At 42.0% G+C, this 27,131-nt stretch overlaps 1 protein-coding gene across 1 annotated transcript; it reads right to left on the minus strand.

Moving 5' to 3' along the window:
* Positions 1-1,507: 1,507 nt before the first annotated feature.
* gch1 (GTP cyclohydrolase 1) lies at positions 1,508-25,146 on the minus strand. The gene is made up of 6 exons (XM_030048358.1): positions 24,584-25,146; positions 14,327-14,436; positions 9,404-9,459; positions 4,160-4,191; positions 3,852-3,936; positions 1,508-3,456 (listed from the first exon to the last, which is right to left on the minus strand). Exons 1-6 carry the CDS (start codon positions 24,957-24,959, stop codon positions 3,330-3,332), a joined length of 786 nt encoding a protein of 261 aa, XP_029904218.1. The 5' UTR covers positions 24,960-25,146; the 3' UTR covers positions 1,508-3,329.
* Positions 25,147-27,131: the final 1,985 nt, after the last annotated feature.

Consider the following 27,131-nt stretch of genomic DNA (forward strand, 5'->3'; position numbering starts at 1 on the left):
TTTCAGATATCACTATAAAAATTCACAAGTTGATTACACACACAAAGACTAGAAAAAAAGTCTATTACAAGTTCTTTGAATTATTCTGTTTACACATGCATATCACACATTATCTGATTGGATATGCGCTAATAAGGAATATAAGGAATAAATGCCAGAACAGATATTTAAACAGTGAATTAAAAGGTCACTATATATATATATATATATATATATATATATATATATATATATATATACCTTTTAATTCACTGTTTAAATGTATATAGTGATATATGAAAGTAAAATTTTGAACCCCTTTCCTGTGTGTTAAAACAGTGTTTTTTGGTAATATGTGGTCCTAAATAGGTGATTTTCAAAACTTTCCACCAATGGGATTCCTTGGGACTTTTTTCCCTCACTCAGGACAAACTGAGGATACAAAATCAGTTGAGTTTGCTTCTCTTGCAATTGGTCCTAGGTTGACCCCAGTTTTGGCCTAAAATTACAGGACTAACATGGCTCTTTTTTTCTCAGCTGACCCCAGGGGGGGACTATAATAATGTTTAGTTTTCTAGCAGGTGACACCTTAATCAGTGCATTTACCCCTACTTTCTTCCCCATAGTTTTTCCATAGAATTCCACAGTTTCTAAATTACAGTTTATACACGTGCACTCTAATAGACTATGAACCATTCACAGGGGTACACTGAACAAAGCTGAGTCCTCTTTGGGGGAGTTATCTCCGGCACCAGCAGAAATCTCTATTTAACCTGGCAGGTTTTTTTTATTTTTATTATTATTATTTTTTATGGACAACACCAAACACTTGATTGAATTCATTAAAAATTTAAATCCACTTTCTTAATTCTGTCTGTTTGACTTTTGGAGGTTTTAGTGTTGCCATCACACATAAGATCTGTAAGGCTGCTGCTTAAAGTGGGTATCATTACAGGAAAGTTTACACACACACACATACACACAAACACACACACACGCAAAGGCTTGACCTGGATATGTGCAGGAGTTCCTTACTGATGCAGGAAAACCCCAAACTGGACTGTACAGAGAATTTCAGAAATGTCTTCAAACTGTATTCTCTACCTTCAGAAAGTTCATGTCATGCATGTCAGTGCTCTGTGCTTCACCGTTTTTCCTTCAGGACTCAGATAAACTAAAGCATGTGTCTTCTGTGCCGAGTATCGAACAGAGCGTCGGGCTCTGAAAACCATCCTGCATCTCAGATAAAACTGTAATTTTGTCGCTTATCGTTATACTTTTTTCATGCTTTTATTCCTCTCCTTTCCCTTTCCCAACTCCCCATTAAGCAACACTGTGTTTCTTGCCAGGCTGTCAAAATAAATAAAAAAATGCTTTAAATCAACTTGCATGAATAAATTAATTAATAGAATTATTTCCTTCACTGACTTAAATGAAAATGTAAATGAATGAAAACGTCATCAAAGAGACTACACGTTAACACAGCAGACTGCAGGGGAGTTGAAAGGGTTTGAGAGTTTTTTTTCTGTTTTGTTTGATTAGAGGCTGGCTGGTAATGCAGCTGATGCGTGTGTGTGTGTGTGTGTGTGTGTGTGTGTGTGTGTGTGTGTGTGTGTTTGACAGTGTGTCAGAGGCATTTCACAGAGCACATTTGATCCAGAGAGGAATGTGATCCCAAGTGTAAAGGACACTTGCATTTTTTTTTTTTTTTTCCACAGAGCTGAGTATCTCTGTGACTCATTTTTGGACGAGTAAAATACCAGAGGACGTGTCTTTTATTTCCTCAGATGATGGAACTTAAAGGAAAAATCTGATATTTTTTCACTCTGTTAAGTAACTTGGGTCTGTAACCGTCAGTTCATTCCAGGAGTTATTTTGTGACGAAACGTTTTACATTACTTGTTTGGCGAACTCACCGTCCTTCAACCTGTCTACACAAAGTGCAGCATGTCCTGCAGCTGCAATGCATTCTGGTCAACTGAGGCTACTGTTAATGGAGAAACTGGTATTTCTCCCTGGATGATGGTTGAATGTCAGTGAAAAATGGAAAAGAAGCTCTTGCTCTTTAATTCTGAAGGACTGACACCAAAACCTGACGTTTAGCGCTGATATTTTACACCACTGAAACACTTTCCGCTATCAAACCTCCTTTGTAGCAGCTGTAGTTATCAGGACTCAACGTCATGTCCTCTGCGTCGGGGAATAACAAAAATACACCATCAAACAACAAAAATAGTCCAGAAATGCAACTGCTGTTTTTAAAAGGGTTACAGTGTTTCATGGTGGATTTTTCCTTGAAGAGATCTGAGTGCTTTTTCAAGTTAATGAATCTGATTAATGTTTGATTTAAAAAGCACACAAGAACACGGGCTGACACAGGATAAAGTCCATCCCATCCTCTAAAATCAACAAAGCTGTGAGTCGAATGGCCTGCCATAAAACACAAAAATCACTCCTGAAGTAGAGCACGCACCGCTTCGGCAAACTGTGCGACGACAACAACCTCACAAGATCATTGCATGTCGCACGGTACAAACTCTTGATTGCAATGTGTGTCGGACTGCACAATGTCAAGTTCGCTGTAGGCCTGATTGATCCGGCTGCAGATACAGCAGATAAAACAAGAGGCAGACCTCTGCAGTCAGGCCACGCTGTTAGCGGCTGCAAAAAATAAACCACAAAACATAAACAAGTGATTTTTTTAACCCCTTGAACTCTGACTTTCCCTTAAATTCTGCCTACAACACGATGCTGTGTGTATTCTGCGTCATCCCAATGCTGCGTTCCAATTGGTTCCTTAGTGGACGTGAGTCATAGCAACTCTGTGACATTGTCCAATTGTGGACACAAAGTTATGAGGCTGTCAGGAGTTTGACGCAGCCTGTCTTTTGTTGCAGTGGACCCAAATCGCCTGTCGACCAATTTGAACAAACGAACAAAGACTTTTTCAAGTTTCGTCTGTGACTACAACAACGTAGGAAACAACATAGAGTCTGTAAGGGCCTTAAAGCGTCTCATCGTGAAAGCGACTCAGTGAGGAGCTGTGGAAAACGATGGACGACGATGGATGGAGGCTGAAAATACACACCAAACACTCTGTAGCCGCCTTTGGAGCGTCAATACAGTGAGGTGAAGAAGAAAAAAACAAAAACGTGCACATACATACACACAAGCATGAACACACTACAGACAAACACACAGGTTTTGCACGGCAGCTGGCCAGCGCATGACGGAGGTAACAACCCAGGCAGGCAACAGGAGAGAGAGAGAGAGAGAGAGAGAGAGAGAGAGAGAGAGAGAGAGACAGAAAGAGACAAAGAGGAGGAGGAGGAAGAGCAGCTGCAGCTTCCTCAGCTCCTGATCAGTGTGAGGAACTCGTCGCGTGTCTTGGGATCTTCTCTGAAAACTCCCAACATGGTGCTGGTGACCGTCTTGCTGTTCATCTTCTGAACACCACGCATCACCATACACATGTGACTGAGGAGAGGAAAGGAAAGGAAAGGAAAGGAAAGGAAAGGAAAGGAAAGGAAAGGAAAGGAAAGATGAGAGGAAACAAAATGAAAGGAGAGGAGAGGAAAGCGAAGGAAAAAATGGAGAGGAAAAGATAAGAGAGGGGAGGAAAGGAAAAGGGGAATGACAGGAGAAGAAAAGAGAGGATGGGAGACAAGTGAAGGAACAGAGGAAAGAAAAAAGGAGAGGAGAGCAAGGCAAGGAAGGAGGAGAGGGAAAGAAAGAGAAAAAGAGGTGAGGCTCTAAGTCAGTGTATCATAAAAGTTTCAACTCATGCAGGTTGTGTGGTAGTTTGTTTGTGTATGTGTGTGCGTGGATATGTGTGTGTGTGTGTGTGTGTGTGTGTGTGTGTGTGGCCGTACGTTGCCTCGATAACAACACCGACCCCGGCAGGCTGCAGGGCTTCGGTGATTGCCACGGCGATTTGTTTGGTCAGCCTCTCCTGAACTGCAAACGAACGAAGAGACAGACAAACCGAATCACGTCAGACACAACGAGCTCGGCCGCTGACGCAACGGATCCTGACCTGCTGGGAATTCGAGGTTATTTCCCTGAAAACTCGGGAACAAACACCGTGCTCACACATGAAAGGGTTCATTTGGACTAAAGAATACAGTTTTTCAATTAAATTATTTATTTGTGGAATAGCAGAAAATATATTTCTCAGTACCTTGTAGCCGACGGCTGTAGATTTCGACAATCCTGCAGAAGAGAGGAGAGCATCATCAAAGACAATCATCAGACAAGAATCAGGAATTCAACACAGACAGACAAGGCAGAGACAAAAAAAAACATCCGGCCTGTTTTCTTTTCCCTCTCTCTTTCGCTTCATCAATTTGACCATTTTGGTGAAACGGACTCTGAAACACAGAGGAGAACGTGTCATTTTCACCTGTTTGTCCTGTGAAAATGTCAGCTGAGGTTTAAAAAGCTGGACATGGTCCGTCTGCTGTGGTCCTGCCTGGTCCACTTCTACCAAAGATGGTTTATAAAAACTAAGACAGTCGACTCTGCGCCTGCTTCCACAGAGCAGACCGGGGTAGACACAGCAGACAAATAACGTCAATTGAAAAATGAGAGAAACTTGTAGCAGCTGGTGACATTTAACTACAGTGCAAACCCAAACGCTCAGTATGTCCATGTCCGTATTCTGAGTTCAAGTCATACTTATCGTGGGAAAAACGATATTTGACATCTCACCGAAGATATTCACAGCTGAGAAAGACAAATGATAATATAACCCTGTGTCATTTTAGCTCATAACGAACGATCTGCTGCACCAAACAAGGAGCTTGTAAGAGGCGAGTGACTTGAGTGTCTCCACCCGCTGACCTCCACTACTTTACATGTTTTATTTTTCTCCTAGGATGGTGAAGTCAATTGACTAAGCTAATTGACTTCCATTCATTCTCCACAGCCTTGCCCTAATCTTAGCCATAACCCACTGATGCCTAACCCCAACTCTACTGGAGTGTTTATTTTTCTGACAACTTCTTACTTTTACTCCCTACATTTTAACACAAATATCGGTACTTTCTTCTCCTCACATTTTCAAAACAGGCTTGTTACTTTAGTTTTAATGTATTCAAGGGGAAATATGGGATCCAACACAGATCCATCCGTGTATCCATACATGTATATCACATGACAGATGTAACAAAACCAAACATGACATGAGGGTCATGCTGTTGGCAATGCACTTATGCTATTACTTCATTAATAATTAACAAAAACAACCAGTTGTCAAAAAATGGGCTGTGTAAGTGTCCTTCAGAGAGCCTGTACTTTTTCACGTTGAAGCAGTACTTCTACCTGTATCTGTACTTCTACATGAGTAAATAATGTGTATCCTTTGGCCACGTCTGAAAGCAGGAGAGTGAAGTGCTTTCTTGCCAGAGATGCTGCTCTGGAGCGATTGAGCCAGCTTTCCCCTTCAACCCGCTGATCTTTCCCGAGCTCATCCACTTTCAGAGAACACGACCTCGTCTAGCGCCAACAAAATGTCACAGAGCCAAACACGTGCATGCAAAATGGAGGGATGTATCCACATAAAGGGAAAGAAAAAAAAAAAAAAGGTAAAAGACAGCCGATTGTTGGCAGGGAGAAGAAGGTGCAGCACAGATCAGCTGTAGCCTTCCTTTCAAACACACACTGATAAGACGCTCAGTCAATCACACAAATCACTTGTAAAGAGAAGCTGTGTGTGTGTGTGTGTGTGTGTGTGTGTGTGTGTGTGTGTGTGGTTTGATTAACAAGCACACACTCCAGTCACTGACACATTTCTCTTCCTTCCTGTTGAATGCTGCGTTCATGTTGTGTTGGATTTATGGTAAATACCAGTTCCTCTGACTTTATTTTATGGGCTCCCACTTGGAAATGTGTCGACTCATGCAGCGAATGACGTGGTGAATCAAATGTGATTCAAATCATAGACTGTCATGGTTCTGTGTTTATAGACTTGTGTTTTTAGATTTAATGTTTGGACCCTATTTGCTGTGTCTCCCTGTGTTTCCTTGTGTTTCTGGTGTGCTGGTTTCCTGTCTGCCCTGCCCAGTCTGTTTCCCTCTACACTGAGTTTAGCCTCATGAGCCTTGATCGTCCTGATCCCTCCCCGTGTTCGCCCTGGTCAGTCCTCTGTGTTCTCCTCCTTCTTGTCTTCTCCAGGTGTGTCCTGTCACTTTGTTCCTGATTTCAAAGTTCCTGCATGAAACCTGCCTTTTGTTACATTAAATATATGTTCAGCTCTGCAAGCCTACCTGCCTGCAGCCAGATGCATAAAACTCTGTGTAGATTCATGACGAAAACTGTGTGTGCACAAAGATAAAAATATGATCACACATTCTTTTTTTTTTCAGATTCATAAAGCCGTACACATGCATGCTTCTGTGTTATAAATCTCAGTCTTTGTGTAATTGTTCGCACGTGCACGAGCCTCATGCCCACTCCCACAATCAGCTGTAAATGGAGGTTGACCCGCCCCTGATTAGCGCATTTCCATAGAAATATCTGTTGCTGCTCATTCTTTTTTTTTTTTTTTTTTAGAAATGGCAACTAAAAGGACAGCGAGGTCCTTTAACGGCAGCAGAGCGGACCCCTGCTGCATGTCATGATGCACAGCCATTATGCACTATTAACTGATCACATGTGCCTCTAAATCAATCTGTATAATGTGTGACACAGTGCAACAGACTGTAAATACAATAAATAATAATAATAATAATAATAATAATAATAATAAAAAACAATGGATAAATAGGCTTGTACAAAAACATACACACAATGAATCTGGATGTTAAGGACATATTGAAATAATAAAGTTACAATAATAACTTTTCAAGTTATTTTCTACCACTTCTCCACCAGCCTGCAACCAAAACTCTGTGTACGCGTGGTGTGAAGAAGGAATGTGCGCACATTCTCACCGTATATCTTCTGTATGAATACCGATTTCTATATTTTCATATGCATGTTTCTGTGTGTACTGCACCAGCTATGTTCACTATAATACAATTTGCACTATTTATTAATGAAATGCAAGTAATGCATGCTGCAGATACTGAATCTGAATTTGTCATGCCTATACCTGAACTGCTGAATCTGTAAATAATTTCACTGAATAAACAAGTAAACTTGTTGTCCCTCAATCAGTGGTGCAAAAACACGTGTTGTTGGCAGACAGTTTTCATGGTATGAGATGAACAAATTAATGACAGTGGCTCTGGTCCAGAAGCTGCAATGAAGACCAGCAGTGGGTATCAGTAATAGGATCCATCCAGGTGTCATCACAGCTTCGCCAGCGGTGCAGCAGTTGTGCCCATTCAACCTTTAATTACAGAACCTTCCTCAGGCCGACCAATTTGGAAGGATCTTTGATTTTTAAAGCAGGTTTTGTGTCAGCTGGATTTGGAAAACTAAAACTCTCACCTTAAACATCAACATCCCGTCCAGACACCAAACCAACACCAAAGCATCATCATCCCTCCAAGTTTCATCAAAATCAGCCCAAAGTAATCCTGTCATCATCTCCAACATGGAGAGAAAGATCGATGCCAGAGTCCTTGTTTGTTTTGATTAAACATTTATATATCTGACTATTCCAAAATGACCCACATAGCCTCTGTGGGATCTTGCCATCCTACAGTGTTTATTTAGCGCGTGAACACAAATGTAAGAATATCATAAATAGTTTTGAATGCAGATTCATAATAATAAATAACTGAGTCCTCAAACTACAAAAGTGTGCACTGCTTTTCGTATCCTGCTGCCTAATCTAGCAAAAGAGGCTTCATCCAGATAAAAACAGAGATTTCTGGATATTTGTTCATCAAGATGTTCACCTGTCTTGACCGTCTCACTGTGCTGAATAAGCAGATTAATAATCCATAACATCAACTTGTACGATATATTCTGTAACATTAAAAGATGTTGCAGACAACCTGAACAGGTAAGGCTCGCGTTGTTAATCACTTGGGATTTGAGATGCTTTAAGCAGGCAGCGCCACCTAGTGTGCTGGAGACACTGCAACACAGGGAGCCTCGCCTTTTCACTGAAATGTAAACAGACTTTTACAGAGAGTGTACCTGCGTGTGTGTGTGTGTGTTCACTGCTGCGTTAGTAAGGGGTGTTAGAGCGATAAGCCTGAGGTATTGGGGTCAGTGGGATCAGAATATTCACTGAATGACACACACACACACACACACACACACCTTTCAATAATCAGCTTAAATACACACTCGTTCACACAGACATCTAAGTTGCTCTCTTAAACAGTGCCCAGGGAAACGCGCACACACACACACACACACACACACTCATGTGCACACATATACACACTCTCCATCCTAATCTGCAGTGATACACCCCAGCAGCACCGGGTGGCTCTCCACTGTCTGATGAGCCTGGTGGAGGATAACAGGTGCAGCTGAGGAGTCAATCAAAGGAGGCGGGAGCAAGAAAAGCGGAGATCGTTTTCTGATTGGGTCACTCGGGAACTTTTTAATCCCCAGCGAAACCGTTCACTACACTCAGGAAAAATCAGCTGGTAGGCCTCTCTCTGCACGGAGAGCACTTCAGATTATCAGCCTCATGATGTTTTCTCCACCCAATGACCACACAAAACAAAAAACATTTTAATGAAAACATCTAGAAGAATAGGAGACAGTTTCTCCCCAAAAGCTATTTGCACTTTAAACACGGAAAAGCACTAGAAACACTACATTATACGAGCGCACAATATGATTCTGCTCTCTTTTCTATGTCTTATTTATACTGCCTGTTTTATTCATGTCCTGTGTCTTCATGCAGAGCGGCAATTTTAATTTCATCACAGTCTTATCTAATTTAAACCACTCTATAAGGATATATTGCACTGTAGCAAAGCACTCACATTACAGCAGTAAATATGATCAGCTCCCCAACAGCAACACAGTGAGCTACCAAAATGCCAAACCGCTCTTTTTTACAATGTTAATTTGATTGGATGAAAATGTTTTATCATCTGCGTCTGCATCCAAACATTGATTTTTCTTCCTTTCCACTTTCCTCTCTGCCCTGTTTTCCAAGGCTGCTCTGTGTGAGGTTTTCACTACGGCCTCTGCCTCTTCATTTTAGTCACATGGTGCCACACTACAAATTCAAAAGTTGTGATAGGTCAGGCATACTGAGAGCACCTCCTATACACCACTGGTGTTTTCACAGGAAATGAAAAGATTACAGTTCATTTTCGGTTATTTACATGATTATTGATTCTTAACTACACTGTGAGCCTCAGAGTGATGATTTTTTGTGATTATTTGCTGCTCAGTGAGGGCAATCATCCTTTTAGATCTAGTTCCTGAATGTAAATATTAAAACCCTTGTCTTCTTTGGACAGCTGGATTTCTGATGCAGCATAATTTATTTTATTTTACTTACCTAGCCAGCTTGCTGAGGCCTAGTACTCTCTTGTTTGGGAGGTAGCCGATGTGAACCTGCACAAAATGGACAAACAGATTCAATATTTAGTTCAACATTCGACAGATTACAGTATTATACCTGCCACATCCGGTTGGGAGCGAACTGCAAGAGACTCTCAGAAATTGGACAATTTAATCTCTCTTTGCCTTCAAGGACTCACAGACTTCCACTGACTGTCACAGACGTTTACTGACAAATGCAATTGTTTCTTAGCAGAGTGACAAGATAAACTCCACTACTGGAGCCACTGAGTATTTTTTAATTTGCTGCTTGGGGTGTCCTTGTTGTTGATGGTGTTATTTGCTTTGCTGTTTGCTGTGCCTCCATCCGGCCTGCACCTAGACTAGATTCTCCTTCAACATTCCTGTTTTGGTTTGGTTTTATTTTGTGTTTCTTGGTTTCTTCTCACCTTTCCTCTTCAAAAAGCCCTTCGTCTGTTTCCAGGCCACCAATGAAGAGGAGTATTTGTTCTTAATTGACTTGAATTTAAAGAAACATTACAGTATCAGCCAGGGTTTCTAGCAGTTAGCAGGACATCCAGAGCCATTACTGATGACAGCAATAAATACACAAATCAGTCAGGGAAAGTCAGCTGACACATCTGTAAGTGCAAAAAGTGAAAAATGTACACATAAATCCCCAGAAAAAAGAAATAAATTAAACTGGCTAGAAAATTATTTATACCTAAACCCAGTATTACTCAAATACTGTGGTTGAAAAAGCACCTGCCATTCAACTTTAAGGGAAATTCCACTCAAATGAAGCACCTGATTGAAACCAAACGGACAATAAGAAGGCCAAAGGACGAGAGCCGAGCAGGTGGAAGAGCAACAGATGAGAGGCAGAGGAAGAGATGGAGTCATCAGCTGGTGAATTGCTGCTGTGGATGGCTGGAGGGTTATTTCTCCCTCTCCATCCCTCTCCCTCTCTCTCCCTCCCTCTCTCTCTCTCACACACACACATCTGAAATGTCAGACGCAATTTGTTGACAAGACTAGAAAAAGGGCAGCGGCAACAAGCATGCAAAGATCTCTTTTTCCTCTTTCCTCCAAGTCTTTCTTGTTTCTATATCTCGCCGTCCTGTTCTCCTTCCCAGTTGCAGTACAGGCTGCCCTTTCACTTAATCATATTTATTTTTACACACTGACAAGATAGCATGGCAGGAATAAGAATAACCATAACGATCACCATATCTAATCACTGTAACAACAACCATCAATGTTGGAAAGTTAAGGAACAATAATACACAATAAAAGGGATCAAAAAGAGATTATTACGTTGTTAGACATCTCAGAAATATGTCTGAACCAGTCAAAACATTTGACTAGCTTTTCAAAATAATTGTTGGTAATTGCTGTAGATGCCGAGAAGAACTCTTAAAAATCAACTGCATAGCCACATGATTTTGAGGCTATTTAAAGTTACCTAAATGTAAGTGACAGCAAATCCATGGCCAGTTTCCGTTGTGTCGCTGTATACAGTTGTAAACTTGCAGCATTTAAACATTAATAAATCATCACCACATTCACTCTGAGACATCATAACCATCGTAACGTTATCGACTGTCAGCCTCTACTGGACTCGACGCTCTATTCTTCATAATGAGCCATCAGATCGAGTCAGACCGTCGGATTTGGAGGAAAAAAAAAGAAAAAGGGGTTGTTTTATAGCACAAAACAGAAAGAGGGCGCTGTTATTCCAGATTAAACAGAGTTGATGCTTTCAAAGAGGTGAAGGACCAACAGAGAAATCACTTCCAACATGTTGATCGTCTTCAGGGAAGAGGAGGAGCGAGGACAGGAAGCAACAGGGCTGATGGGAAATGTGACCTTAATGTGGAAAAAGCACTGACAGTGATGCTGGTGTGAGCAGGACAGGACAATACAGACAAAATCAAACATCACGATATGCTTGGCCAAATACCTCAATACTGATATTGTGATGATTTTGTAAGGATGACTGTTGGTGCTTTCATAAGATATTTAAATACACAAGACTTTTTTGCTGAAATATCATCAGTAATGTGGGTGTCATGACCAAGCAGGCAGAGACAAATAATATAACAGCTGGGACTACAAATAATCGTGATCATGTTCTATAACTATAACAATTATATCAAGTTTGTTGTGATGTTTTGTGATTCATTAAAAGAAAAATCCAATCAAAAATACATCAGTAATGATTTAAAACAGAAGTGACTTTTTTTTTTTTTTCTTTAGTAAACTGGCCAGACATGATGCACTTACAGAAGCTGCAGAAGTCACCCTTGTTCTTTTTTTCTGAGAGGTTGACATTGACAGAGAAGATTGGATTTGTCCCCCCCAGTTCCAGGCCTCAGGATGTTTTTTGCTGCCTTTTTTCCCATTATTATTTCCTGTTAGCCTGCACCTCAGGTCATCACAAGTTAATAATGAACACCCCCAACTCGGGGTTGTTTGCTGTTGGGGGGCCAAAACACCTTTTTGGGATATGTTGATGGCGAAATGCTGTCAATTCAAGTGTTCAGCAACAACAGTGGAATAAAGTTATGGAAATAGGAGGTATCCCAGAACAAAGGGAAAGGTAGGAAAATAGGATTTTGAGGCTTGCTGCATTTCATATTTAAAATGTGATCCAGAATATCCTTAAAAACACAAAAAAAAATCACTGTCTGCTTGACAAATTCTCATCAAATATGATTATTTTAAAGCTTTTTAAAGCTTTTTATGGCAAATAACGCCTCCTCTTCCCAAGTTCATAAGCTTCAATTTGAGCCCAAGATGACCTTTCTATCTTGAAAATGACTCTTGCTGTGACTAAAATGCTTCACTATACCTCAAATCAGAGATAACACAATTATCAGTCACTCGCCTTTCAAAAGCCCTAATATCAATGCTGCATGGCAAATCCGTCAAAGTAGTCATTGATGGTTTTCACGGTTGCCCCAATGGATTATGCACATTTTAGCTGTGCTGGAGGTTTAGCTCAACCAACAAAAGCCGTTTCATCCATCATGGATGAATCAAAAATCACCTGTGTTTGACCAAAGTGCATTGTACTCAGTAATGTTGAAGTTGAAGGGGTTTTGCCTCCCCTGGGAGAAAACAGCCCTGAGTTGGGCTCATTATCAGCTTCTGATGGCCCTAGGTGCAGGCTAACAGGAAATAATAGTGAATAAAAGGTTGCAAAAACCATCCTAAGGGCTGGACCTGGCCCCGGCCTGAAAAAGAAAAAGCCTGGTTGGAGCGAGCAGGTCAGTCGTTTGTTGTGCGGCTGGCACTAAAAATGGTTTATCAAACAACCATCTGTGCAACAATGGAGGAGGAGGAGGAGTGCACCTCGCTGTCTGTGGTGAGTCACTGAGGCGCTGAGAGACAGACAGGCAGACACATGAGGGGCTGGATGAGAGGCTGCGCTGCTGATGGTGACAAAGAAGGTGTGTGTGTGAGGGGTGTGTGTGAGGAGTGTGTGTGGGGGTGGGGGGTGGCAATAGCCACCTGAAGGCTGACTGCATACACACACATGCACATATACACTTACACAGTGGTGCGCGAGTGTGTGTGTGTGTGTGTGTGTGTGTGTGTGATTCACTGCTGTCATCACAGCCCATTTACACGGTGGAAAGGATCAGCTGCCAGCCTCTATTGTCTTAAATGGCACGCACCTGCAGGCGAAGATGGAGGGATAGCAATAGCACAGGCGAAAAAGAAAAGCAGACGGGGGAAGAGACCACTCGCCTTTGACAAAGGGTGATGATGTCAAAGCTGCAGGAGGAGGCTGGAAACAAGCGGGGCTGGTCAGAGACGTGCGGGGGAGCCTGATCTGAGCTAATCTGATTGTTTCTAATGTTCTGTGTTTCCGTCGGGCCGATCACTGATGCGTTTATTCTCACCGCCGCACGTCCTCAAGCTGGGAAATCATTTATGGAACGTCAAAAACTTATTTCTTATGCACAAATTTATTACTGCCCTGCTGTTTCTGTGATGAATGAATATTTGACGCCTCTAGGGATTATTCTAGTAATCTAGCTGACAATGAAAATCAGTGTTTGGTGTCAGAGTTCACCATTCTGCACAGCTACGCTTGCAACAAAGTTTGAAGATGACAAGCTTGAGAGGTTTAGAAGCTGCTCATCACAGATCAGCTGGCAGCATCTTCAGTTAATAGAAAAAGATGATCTTTCACATTGTTGACTAATTCTCTAAAGCAGCAGCTCTCAGCCTGGGATCCACGGACCCCCAGGGGCCCTTGAGGGAGTTCCAGTGGATCCCTGGAAAATTAGGGGATATTTTAATAATTTCACTGACATTGACTAGAGGTTAGTCCAATAAGAGAATTTGTAAGAATGGCTATTCCATTTATGGGCTTCCACACTCTTCACTGTTAATCTGTCAATCTACACTATGGGCAGCTGTGGAATAACTAAATCTGATCAGATGTGGGTCCCTGAGACGGCATCTTATCAAACACAGCCTGGTGTGTATTAATCTGGGGGTCCTTGACACCAAAAAACTACTGGTCTAAACCATACCGTTTAGATAGTTAACTCTTTTATTTTTATAACAAATACCATGTTGCTCAATTTATTCATTTGGGCAAATGCTCAAGATTATGCACAAAACATTTCAGTGGATTAGACCACCGGCTACATCCAGTGTGCAACAGGCTCGACTGCCTCGTTCTGTTCACTTTTGAACAGTCTCTCTCCACGTCACGTCTTGACTCAACATCATGTTTCATCTGACATAGGTCAAAGTAACAGCTGTGTCTCTAAAATGGCTCATTTCCATCCAGATGCAGGTGGAACAAACAACAGGTACTGCTGAGAGGTGGTATGTGGTCAACCTGGAACTGAGGAGGCGTGTGTGTGTGTGTGTGTGTGTGTGTTTGCACATCTCTTACCCTGCCGAAGATGGGCACCAGGTGATGCTCACACATAGAGAACATGTCGATGTCTTTGACGATCACCATCTCATCGTGGTCCTCGTCGAAGATGGCATCGTTCAGGACGTCTGTGGAGCAAACAGAGGAGCGGTGAAGCTCAGCTGGCTGCCGCTGCTCCAAAACACTTTCGACTTCACAAACTGGAGACAATTTTACTTTTTATTGATATAAGTCACAGTGGCCCCAGTCCGGCCTGGGCCCATGGCTGTATGTCATTACTTCTTTCTCTGCCCCGTGTTTCCTGTCTCTCTCTAGTGTGACTGCCAGGAAAAGCAAAAATGACACAAAAAAGTCCCTAAAAAACAATAGCAGTAATTACAAAAACTCATTGGAAGTTATCAGAGCCCAAAGTGATGTCCTCAAAATGCTTCCTTAGCCTGACCAGCAGCCGAATAAATCAAAGGTATTTATTTCATAAAGACATGAAAAGAGAAAAGAGAGTAAATCCTCTCATCTTAGAGATCAGTGAAGCTGTGATCTACAATTTTTGGACATTTTTAATTGAAAGATGACTAAAATTATTAATAGATCAATTCAAATGGGGTGGTATAAACAATTACAGCTGTGCCTGTATGAAATCATTTCTATGGAAATGTGTTCTTTGAGACGGTTTAACCTCTGTGTGGTTATGGTGTTTCTTCTTTTCCAGTTCAAGAGGATTGTTTTCTTGACAAGAGCTGAGGTGGTTTGTACTGGTTTGGAGTTTTGAATGGATGGGCTGATGACAGAGAGGGAGAGTAGGATGACACAACTGAGGGATATTCTGTCTGTGACGTCTTTCCACAAGTGTTGAGTTGGTGGGCAAAGACAGAAGGAGTGATTATCTGTCGTGCTCATGTGTGAACATGCGTCTGATTCTAAGAGTTGTATTCTGTACATTTTATTACTCCTTTTATTGGTTATTTGTTTACTGAATGATAATTTTTTTCTTCTTTTTAGTTATTTTACTATTTATTTGTTTGTGTACTCCATGTATGGACGTGCACTTACACTAGGTAGAGATGAGATTTATGATGAGAATTCAGGACTGAAGCCACTGTGCAACCCTCACAGTCTGACCAGGAATCATTTTTTTTTTTTTTTTTCTCATCCCGGAGGCAACGGGCAGAGGAAGATGCGGAGACACAGACACAAGTTGTCTCAAAGAGTGGACGGGCAACACAGCCGCCATGCTCACCGACCACTGCATCATTTCACCAAAAACCTACAGCTGCCAGTCTCCATCTGCTACGGTGTTTCTCTCTGGCAAACACCGCAGTCTAATTATAGACCTGCTTCCATGCACTCTTCCTGTTGTTGCTTTATTGCATTTTTCTGTTGCCGGGGACTCATATCGTAGTTCTGATAAAACTGAGCTTTATCTGTTTGTGGCGAAGCACCCGCCTCTCACTCACTACGGCACTTTTTAATTTCCTGGCTTGCTATCTGTTTGAGTGAGAAGATAGAGGGAGGGTGTGTTGTGGATGGGCAGGCAGGGTCACTGGTCTAACGCTGAGCGACGACTGACTTGTTGCTTCAGTCTCTGGTGCTGTTGTGTGTGTGTGTGTGTGTGTGTGTGTGTGTGTGTGTGTGTGTGTGTATGTGCCAGGTAGATGAGATCATTTATTTTTTTGTATGTGTGATGTGCACTTTTCTGGGACATTGTTGCTTGAAACTGTGTGGTGGTGTGCCAATCAGTCTCATTTTGTAGATGCTGGATATCAACCTAAAAACACATCATTCTCCAAAGGTTCATGAGTGTGAGGCTTAGAGCCCTGTTGGCCTGTTGGTGGCACTGTGGTGGGCCTATCAGGTTCATATTCAAAATGCCAGACCCCAGTGTCAAAATTCATAATTTCTCCAAATTTCATCCAAAACAGGCCAGAAGAGGCTGAGAAATCACAGTCCCTCACCCGATCTCCAATCATGGGGGACAACAAAAAGCTGCTCGACCTCTCAGACATCAGTCGCCTGTTTAAAAAAAAAAACTGGAGGGAAAAGCATTTTACACTAATGTATATCATGGTGCTGAAAAAGCGGCACTATGCAAAACTGCTGAGAATCAAGGGACATATAAGTATACTGATAAAAGTGAGAACCATTTTACTCAACTGGCAGAAATAAGCATGTAATCCATCAGTGAATAAAGCCAATAATGAGAATCCTGTGGACCCACCATGTTTCAAGCACATCAAACACTTGCTTCTTCAATTTTTCTTTTATTCTTCTATTTTTTGGGTTGAGCCTGGAGAGTCTTCATTTAAATCAACTCTGGGCAATTTTACATAGTGCACTCTATATTTAGCATTTAAAAAAAGACACTAATTGACCTGATGGAGGCACTACATTTTAAGAACAAAATTTAAAATGCAAATATGATATCAGACATGATACCATGTCTGACATAATATAATATCCCTTGTTAATATCCGTGTGCCATTTTTCAAGGTGAGCACTCACATCGAGGTACAACAGAAAAGACGATGCTTCGCCGTCATAAATCTACGTAAGACAGGCAAAAATATTCACCATCTATCTACCTGCTGTGACTGTCAGGGTAAGTCTTTGCATGGGGATATCAAGTGGGTGTCTTCCTTCACCCATGTTTCATTGAAATTTGACTCACGATGCCGCGACAGTGTATCCCGCATCCCAGAAACACAAGGGGTTGACATACCCACACTGTACACACTTAGGTTAAGCTAAGTCTGGCTGCCCTGCTGGTTTAACTGGCAGCTTCACTGGGACGCCAAGATGCATTCAGCTGTCAGCCCCTGCTAATCATTTATCAGACTAAGTGACACGAGTACACCGAGGCCTGTTTTGTACAACTGGAACTGGAATAAAAGTAAATTCAGATCAGACAGTCCGTCGGTCAGTCAGTGCTCCCTCACCTCATACTGAGGGATGCTCTCTCGCCCTGTTTTACACTCTTACTAAACTTTGCAACTCCAGTGGCTAATTGATGTGTGAAAAAAAGATTTTGTTTTTTCCTGGGGACGATTTCAGTTACAACTAGACCGACCTTGCAAAGCACTTTTTTTTTTTTTTTTTTTTTTTTTTTGGCAAACAGGTTCGCAAGTCTAGAGGGGCCATTTACTCAATCTAGACCATATACTGTATAAAATTAAGGCCAGAAAACATTTGGAAAACCCAATTCATACCAATCTGGTCCACAAATTAAGCCAATTAGGCCTGAGAGGCCAACTAAAAAGTAATGTCTGTGAACATTCTTAGAGGGTCTGTTAATGCATTTGAACACATAAGACATTTTCAGTGATGAAATAAAAGCATTGGGAAAATCTAAACCTTTAAACAAAAGACACTAATTCCTGAGAGCAGCCACAGTCATTCATTGGGGACCAGACAGCACAAAAAAGTTCAAATGTTCTTATTGCCATGGTTATGAAAGGTACCACCTAATTAGATGATGCAGCAGATCTGCTACACCTGGCTCTACACAGTCACCTGTGATCCCAGCACCTCTCATAAGTGACATAAAATGCAGCTTGTCTGGTCAGCCAAGACACACCTCCAGAGACCACCAACTGGTCACGCTGACAGCTGTGGAGGTTCATGCACTGGGAGGCAGACTGACAGGCATGAACTCCACTGGAACGTCCAGTGTGCTACACGTCGCATTTAAAATGTTGTCAGCAAAATGACCTGAGGCATAAATAACTGCACAGGGAACCGATAAGAGAACCTGTTCATGCGGTCAGCTTAATAGCACAATTTTATCTGTCATGTAGACACATGTCTGATTGTTTGCTTCCCAAGAGGCGTGTCCTGAGACAGCAGCATTGCTAAACGGGAGCATGGCTAAGCACAAACAACGTACACATGACACTTCACAGGGATGTTGGCCACGGATCAATGAAGAAAACACCATTTCAGGCCAATCAGCCTAGAGGGTTTGGCTTTGGTATTTAGGCCTTGTTCAGACTGACAGCCCAAATCTGTTTTTTTTTTTGTCACATCCATATGCAAAACAACAAAACACATGGAATGTGATTTTTGAAAATCAGATCCAAACCACATTTGAAGATGGTTTGACACGCGATCCCAATCAGATTTCGATGGAAGCGTCTCAGTCCAGACACTCAAATTGGATTTCTAGTGTCTCTTGTCACTTGCAACAAGACATACAATGACAACGTCAGTTCAAAGTGACAGAAGTGCATGACAGAGGCTGCCTTTACCATGGATACGCTAATTAATATCAGCCTCTTCCGTTGCTGAATTTATCTAATGCGACGGAGGCATTCTGCACCGTGACTTGACGGTGCGACTGTTTGGAGAGCGAGATGATGGATCCGCCTTTCTCAAGCCTCCGTGTTGATAAATTGTGTCTCAAGTGTGTAGAAACTGATGCCTACGTTGTTACCATAGCAACTCATGCAGACACGTGATTGATGTCTGGACCATACAAATCCGATCTGATCACTTGCAAATAACAGTGTGAACAGTCTGTCTTGAAGATCTGATTTGAGAAACAAATCCGATTTGGCTGCAGGCTGAACGAGGCTCAAGGGCGCCACAGTTTCCAAACACACGTAGCACCGTGAGACCCGGTGGCGAAGGCGGTCATACATCAAGACGGCACTGACTAATGTTGCCTGTTGCTGGGCTGCACTGAAAGGGGCGTGTCCTGTAACAACACTACCTAAAGGGGGCGTGGCTTAGCTCGAACATCGTCGTAACTTCCAGCTGCAACCTTGGCCAGAGATCTGCTAACCTACTGAGAGTTCTCCATGTTATTTATGATTTTATGGCAAACCGTTTTTACCTAAAATGTCACCAACTTTACAAGTAATGACAGTTTTTACCAGGGAAAATATAATTCTTACTGGTCAGAAAAAGAATGAAAGATATCTGTAATTTAGTTTTAACTAGTCATAATTATATTTTGACAAGAAAACGTGTATTTTCACCTGAGTTACAGAACTCTTTAACCGAATTACAGTTATCAAATATTTTTATACTCATGATAACAATTGTTGCTGATCTCTCTTGTGCAGCTGTCACTATTTGAGAGTTTTTAATAGTAAAAAAAAAAAACGAAATATGACTTGTAAAGTTGGTGACATTTTAGGCTAAAAGGGCGCGCTATATGGTCTGGGTTCTGTAGATAAGAGCACAACAACAGACAAACAACAACAACAAGAGACAACAACAAAGAGTGAGGAGGAAAGCAAGAACTTCAAGCTGCTATTATGTTAACAAATACTGCACAGACAACATTTGTTACAGTGTAAAAGTGTAATGAAACCAAGACCAATATTTCAGATTCATAATCATGATCAGAGTATTCAGCAAAATATTAAATAGCATTTTTTTTTTTTTACATTAATAATCATACTGACTTAGTTCTTGCCACAGGAGAGAAGAACTCTGGTTTGGGTGTTCAGGCTGAATGCAACAGCTGCTCGACAAACAATCTCTCTCCCTCTGTCCAAACACACACACACACACACACACACACACACACACACACACACACGGACACACATGTCATTAGAGCCACACTAATTTGAAAAACATTGGCAGAAAAATGAAAAAGATGTGTTTTCTTCTAGTGCCGCTGCCCCACACAAACCACATCACTACAGCAAAACCAGTGGGCCTGTTCTCTCTCTTTCTCACTCTCTCTCTCTCTCTCTCTCTCTCTCTCACACACACACACAGACACACACACGTACACTCTTGAATTAAATCCATTGCTTGAATACATCAAATTTACTAGATGTCTCATGTCAGTATGACTCATGCACCTGTCCATACATGCCAAGTTAGTTTTCCGCCTCTCTTCCAGTGACCAACTTGGATCACATTAGGAGATGCACACGCACACACACACACACACACACACACACACACACACACACACACACACACACACACACTTGTTCAATTATAGCCACATTTATTTTACATTTTAGCCCCGTGGACAATCAGCTTTGTATTTTTCCACTGGCAATTAGGGTCTGCTGTCTACCACTGTGCCATGTTGTTTGATTTGGCCAATAAAGGAGGGTTTGCCTCTTGTTATGTCTGCTGACAGGTACGTTAACTTTTATAATATTAATACTATAAAAAACTTCAAGAGTTATGTGCTCTGTTTGAGAAATGAGACAGCCACTCCACCCCTTCGGCCAATCATGTGAAAAGTTAATCAGCTCTTCCGTGCCTCGTGACCAAACGTCCCACGAAGCTTTGAGAAAACAAAACCGCTAATTAAAACAACTTCTTTTCACCGGCTGTTTCTTTCCCCGTCTCTTTGTTACACACACATTTTGTTTATATAACCGTGTTGTTTTAAGGGCATTCAATCATATAATCACCAACAGTATAACGACAACCAGCCGTTCGGCCTGGCCTCCTATTACAACGTCATTAACCCTTTACGGCATTATTGGGAGCAGCTGAAACACCGCACACACACACACACGCACACACGGAAAAACACACATTGTCACCCTGGAGGAGGACGTTAAGTCAACCTTAATGAAATAAAGGACAGTTGAAGAGGACTGCAGGCTTGGACGCCCAGAGAGAGAGAGAGAGAGAGAGAGAGAGAGAGAGAGAGAGAGAGAGAGAGAGAGAGAGACGGGGGGTTGGATACCAGGTAATGACAGTGTTACTCATCATCAGCTCCTACATTCAGTATCACTGGCTCCTGGAGTGTGTGGGCGTGTGCAAATGAATACTACATGCGCGCACACACACACACACACACACACAGGAAGGACCGCATGTTGATATATTCTGAATGAAGCAGGATATCATCAATGAGTGGATGTATGAATAAACAGGGGTATTCAGTTATTGTTAATAAAACCAAATGTGTGTGATGGTACAAGCTCTCATAAGCGCGCGCACACACACACACACACACACACACACACACTTCCTGTGCATGGCAATAACCCCAGGCATGTATTCATGAGTCACCCACAACACACCCCCACCCCCCTCCTTTACACACACACACACACACACCCCCACCACACACACACCCTCTGTATGCTCAAGACATAGACATACATGTCTTTATATCTGAGTATTGCTCATGAGTAGTTTTCACTTAGACATGCCATATTTGGTTTTCATGATTTTGTTTTCAGATCTACCGTGACTCACGATAAAAGTAATCATGATGTTTTGCAAATAAATGTCGTTAAAAGAGCAATTATTGAATAAATCTGAAGACTAAGTGCCTGAATACACGGCACTGACTTTTTTGGTTGAGCGCCTCAAAGCAGAGTGTTTTGTGTTGTTGCTAGGCAACCACATAAGGAGCAGACGATCAGCTGTCGGTCCCTCAAGCAGCCGCTCTTCATTATGCTAGCCAGAGTAAAGTTAACATGATTTAGTGCACTGCTGCTGTACAGTTGCTATAAATTATTAAAATGTACAATAAAAAGTTAACAGGAGCTCCAGTCGGCCCCCAGGTTGTCGTTTTCTGATAATGTCATGGAAACTCCTTTTTGGAAAGTTCCAGGAGATCAGTAACGGCGATGAATAGTCTCTCCTCCGTGTTTATTGTGGATTGGTAGTTACCGCAGAGATCTAATCTGACTGATCGGACTGGACAATAAAGAAAAAGGGGGGCAGTGATGTAGGGCACCTCTCTCAGGTTGGGCCCACTCGAGGCGCTTTTCCAAAAACACAACATGCAAAACTCTCGTCTCGGATTTTAAAATAACTAAGGAAAGCTGCTCTCTGCTGCTGCGTCCCCCATACAGACAGAACAGTCACGACACCAGCTCCTCTAATTGATACATGACAGAAACCAGCTGAATGGAGGCCATCTCTGTGCTGGACTGATATTTGTAATAGTTCAGTGATGAGAACAAATATAGCTGTGATGCCAAAACTGGAGTCAACCCAGATCTGTCTGTGAACTGGATGGATCTTTAAAAACACGCAGTTACTTGAAATTCAATCGCACTGACAAAACTGTGGATAATAGTAATCTATGATCGCACGTGCGCATGGAGTAAAATGTTAATTCCTACAGTACGGCCACTTTAACATCACAAGAAAGCCAGAAGTCCCGTTTAAGCTCTGCATAACTTCCTCTCTTTACATTTTATTGATCATGTGCTCGTCAGCGAGAGGATTTGAAGCCCATGTGGGGTGAGTGGTGACTCTGATAACAGCAAAACCCTTGGACCTGAAGAGTGACATCCACACACAAACACACACACACACACACACACACACACACACACAGAAAGAGAGAGAGAGAGAGAGATGAAGCAATGCAGCGTTACTTTCAAAGTACTGATTCTGTTGACAAATGCTCCGTGCTCTGACGCTAAATGTTTGTTTTTTTTTCTGTGTTCCAGGAAGTCAAAAGGGTGGATCCTGCCACAGCCAATCAGCTGAGGGGGAGAGCACCACTTTACATGGCTGGAGAATAAACACATGTGCGGTATAATGTCATTACATGAATAACTCAAATGGCTCCTACCAAGTTTCTGTGATGTGCAAAAAATATGTTTGATAACTTGGATACTGGAGGTGTGGTGCCCCTTGTTGCTCTGCCACACACATTTACATATTTCAGTGGCAATTAGACCCTGAGGTGGGAGTACGCTGCATGTCCAAGACAAAGAGCTGGGTTCACCTGTGAGCAGCCTCAGCTACACTGCAGATGAACCTACAGTGAGTACAACATATCATAAACCACAATCCTACCATCCCCCTACCCCTGATGACGTGTCCCTTACTGCTCCACATGCATTTTTCACTCATTCTGCCACATTCCTTCCTGTGCATTACAGCTTCACACTGCACAACACCATCCCGTTACCCCCAAACTACCTCCAGATGGATCCTGGAGGCGGCGGCAGAGCAGGGCTGGAAAGTAATAAAATACATTTACTCAAGTACTGAGAATGCAAATCTAAGGCATTGACACTTTGAGGATTTCCATTTTTTAAGACTTTGTACTGTTACTCTACTAAATTTCCACTAGATTTTACATGCAAAACATAAGACGAGCTCATAAAACATGATGCATTCTTGGAGGTCAAACTATCCAACAGTATGTGTTGTAATTAAACCTATAAAATTAAAATACTAATTACAGGATACAGTATTAGCAGCTCAACATGGGAAGGAAAGAGTCTTCACAATGACAACTCATTTCTTTCACTTTTGACACCCAAGTACAGTTTACTGCTAATACTTCTATACTTTTACTTTGGTCAAATCTTGAATACAGAGCTTTTAGGAGCATTTTTCTATTATAATACAGTTACTTTGTCTCCGCTACAGGATTTGAGTACAGCTTCTACGACTGCTTTAAAGAAAAAAAAGGGGCAGCCCCCAGCTCCAGCCACTCCAACAAGCCGAAGCGAGGAGAAGCCAGCCCATATGGACCCGATGCTTTCGGTTCAACCGGGTCTGCACCGCACATGACCTGCCCTTTCAAGATATGACCTGGAGGTGTCACGCCTGGGGCTCCAGCTGCGGTAGTCAGAAATGGTGTGGCATGATATTTTAACTCTAAGTTGAAACAACTGTACAACTATGATTAGGTGCCACAGCCCTGAAAGCAGATTTTCAACTATTCAGCTGTTTTTCAGTGACATTCATTAAGAGTTAGGAAGTTGTCAAATCATAGAGCCAATAAGGCTCTGTGGCATTTATTCAAAACTATTTGAAGTGTGCAATTAACATTGATGGATGTCCACTTACAGATAAACTGGAAAAGGCTTCATGAACTCTGACTTTTTTTTTCTTTGCGGTGCACTGTGTCTCTTTTTATCTTTTCATCAAGCCAAAACCACTGGGAGCATCTGCATGTATAATAAAGAGTAGTAGAGAATGTTTCTTGGACCAGATATGCCAGACATCATCGTTTACTCTTAATTGTGGGCAGCATTGGACCCACACATGCCCCATACATGGCAACCTCTAATACAAAGTAAAATCACTATTTGCCCCTTTAAAAATCCTTTAACAGACCCTCCAGGTAAATTTTGTCAGTTTTATCCAAGTTATAAGTATATCCTGAATTTCATATAATAGTTAGGTCTATATGGTAGCCCAAAAAGTGCGTAAAGTTTATTCTGCAAAATCACAGGGTTGGTAAAGTGAATTTAGGTGGCTTTAGCTGCCAGTACACACCGCTGGTGACAAGCTGCGGGCGATGTATCCGCCACCTGTTGATCACAAGACAAATCCCAACAGCCTCTGAGCGGCTTTGTGGATTAAACTTACCAATAATTTTCATCTGGTAGCCCTTGGTGAAGAACTGCATGGCGGTGGCAGCCCGCCAAGGTGTTTTGAGGAGCCCCTGCCTCTGCGGGTCCTCCCCCAGCCCCCTCAGGATGGTGGTGTAAGCTGCGGCCAGGGACGGCAGGCTCATCTCGTTGTCCTCCACGCTCCTGGTGCGCTCCTCCCTCCAGCTCTCCATCACCGAGGCTGCCGGGTGGTGGGAGCCGGACTCCGCGCCCGCAGCCTGGAGAGCCCCGCTCCGGCCGCCGCTGGGCCTCTTCACCGTCGTGTCAAAGTGTCCGTTCACCACGCCGCCGTCCCCGGAGCCGGCGTCCTTCTCGTTTGGACTGTACTGACTCTGTTTGGAGTGCTCCATCATAACTGGAAGTTACTGCTTCTTTTTTCCTTCTTCTTGTTTCCCCTCTTTCTTTACGTCTTTCTCCTCTGCTGCTGAACACTTGCTGGGTAACTTTTGGGCTTTTCCTCCTCCTTCCACAGGCTTGTTTTGTGGGCTTACTTTTCTCTGTCAAAAGGAGCGCACCTCTCGCAGCATCTGCATCCCCGGGCTTTATATCAGCAGGATAATCCCCGAGAATTTCTACTGGCCGCCCGGGTCCCGTGGGCGGGGCCACTCTCCCTTTGATTTGACTGACACTTTAAGAGGATGAGGAGCTGCAGACTCCAATTACCATCTCCCATCACTCTGTGGTGAATGCGTTTTGTTATAGTGAGAGGAGACAATAACTGATGTAATCCTGGAATACATTTTTTTGGAGAAAAAAGACTGCTAATGAATGTCACCAAAAATCTAAACATATAGAATATAACACTGATACCATACAGGATTTTTTAAAAGATTCTTTTTTTTTTTTTTTTTTTTTTTTTTTGCCATTTCTGCTTTATTAATTTCATAATTACTCCACGCGAAGCTCCTGTTTCCTTACAGCGCCTCATTCTCACACTTCCCTGTCAGAGTTTAGTATATTTAACCACGGGTGTAAAATATGAAGTTCTCTGCCTTTATATTTCTCAAGTTTGTCTCCACAGCAGTTTGGAAAAGCCCTGAAATCACCTCTCCTAACCAGTCAATATCTTCCACATGGACTGGAGAGTCCAGCCAATATTTTCCAAGTCCAAAGGCCTTTTATGAATACTGCCTGTTTTTTTCCCCCTTTTTTCAAATTGTTGGAGATTACTTTATCTTTGTCTTATGGATCTATAAGCCATATCACACATGTATTATGTTGTTTATTAATGTTAACGATAGTGTCACATGACCATGACTTAATTCATTACAGCTGTGTAACAGATGGGTTGGTGTTGTCAAGTGCTCTGCTATATTGTCTTTTTCTTTAATTATTGGTACACAGTTTGTGTACTTACTTCCAGTCATATGCTGCCTGGAGAGTGCCACATTGCAAGGCCCTTGAGGGTTTTTTAGGCAATTCTCCATCACATTTCCTTCTTCATGTTATTTTGTATCTTTTAGAAAGTCTCTTATATGTGCAAATAAACAAACCAACCTAAGGAAACTATTTGATAGTGACAGCAGAGAGAGACAGGAAAGGCAGGGGAGAGAGGCCGCCACAGTGAGGATTCAGCCTCGACAGGTGGTACGCGCTCTACCAGGTGAGCCACCACCAGGGTTTCTATAAGCTAAATGTAATACTTCTGAAGACATTTTAAATGCTTCTTTGGATTCCAGACCAACTCAAAAACCCAAAATAAGCAAAACAAACTGGCAAAAATCGGTATCTCTGACTGAACACAGCCAGTGAAAGCTCTGAAACAATAAATGCAGCGCAAGGATGCCGGGAAACTAAATATTAAGGGACGCGATGTGAAACTGTGTGTAGCAAAACTTACAGAGACATCTAAAACTAGACAGAGATGCAAGCAGGAAGCGAGATGGCTCACATGTTAGCCGATCCAGTGGGTCACTAGCCCCAGCGTGTAGTGATCAGTCAGGCCAGTAGCCAAACCAGGAGGTGACCACATTGTTACCACATTGGGAGATTTTATATTCAGTTTTTCATTTCCTACTGTCAGCCTCTTGCCGGTCTTAATTTTGACCCTTACCCTTCACCATAGTTTGACACTTTATCAGCCTAATAACAGGACTACATGTTAACATGTTTCATATAACTTCTTTTTGGTTTGATTTATAGACTATAGACATTTTCTGAAAAACATGTAGACAAAGTTTTCATACTAATCAAGACTGATATGACTCACTTGGACATTTCAAATTTACTTCAACCATTTAGCAGACCCTGAGGGTTTTTTGTTTGTTTGTTCATGTATTTTCCTTACATTTTTTTTTTTTTTTTTTGCTCATGGTAATTATTCATATTATTTACTTTATTTGTGGTATTATTTTTATGCATATAAGTATATTTACAGCAACTTTTGTAATGAAAAAAATTTATGTAATATGTATACTTCATGTACTTGACTTGAATTTACTCAAATAAAGGGGAAAAACCTGTTAACATAACAGTGGTCACCTTTGCATGATGCTGTAACAACACTGCTGGTGTTATGCCCCAGT

This window comes from Myripristis murdjan, chromosome 3 (genome assembly GCF_902150065.1).
Source record: "Myripristis murdjan chromosome 3, fMyrMur1.1, whole genome shotgun sequence".
Lineage (NCBI taxonomy): Eukaryota > Metazoa > Chordata > Actinopteri > Holocentriformes > Holocentridae > Myripristis > Myripristis murdjan.

Coding starts and splice junctions, on each gene's coding strand:
- gch1 (XM_030048358.1), bottom strand. CDS start 24,959: ATGATGGAGCACTCCAAACAGAGTCAGTACAGTCCAAACGAGAAGGAC. Junction 4,192..9,403: donor GGCCTCAGCAAGCTGGCTAG/GTAAGTAAAATA, acceptor TCTCTTCTGCAG/GATTGTCGAAATCTACAGCC. Junction 3,937..4,159: donor CTACAGCCGTCGGCTACAAG/GTACTGAGAAAT, acceptor GTTCGTTTGCAG/TTCAGGAGAGGCTGACCAAA.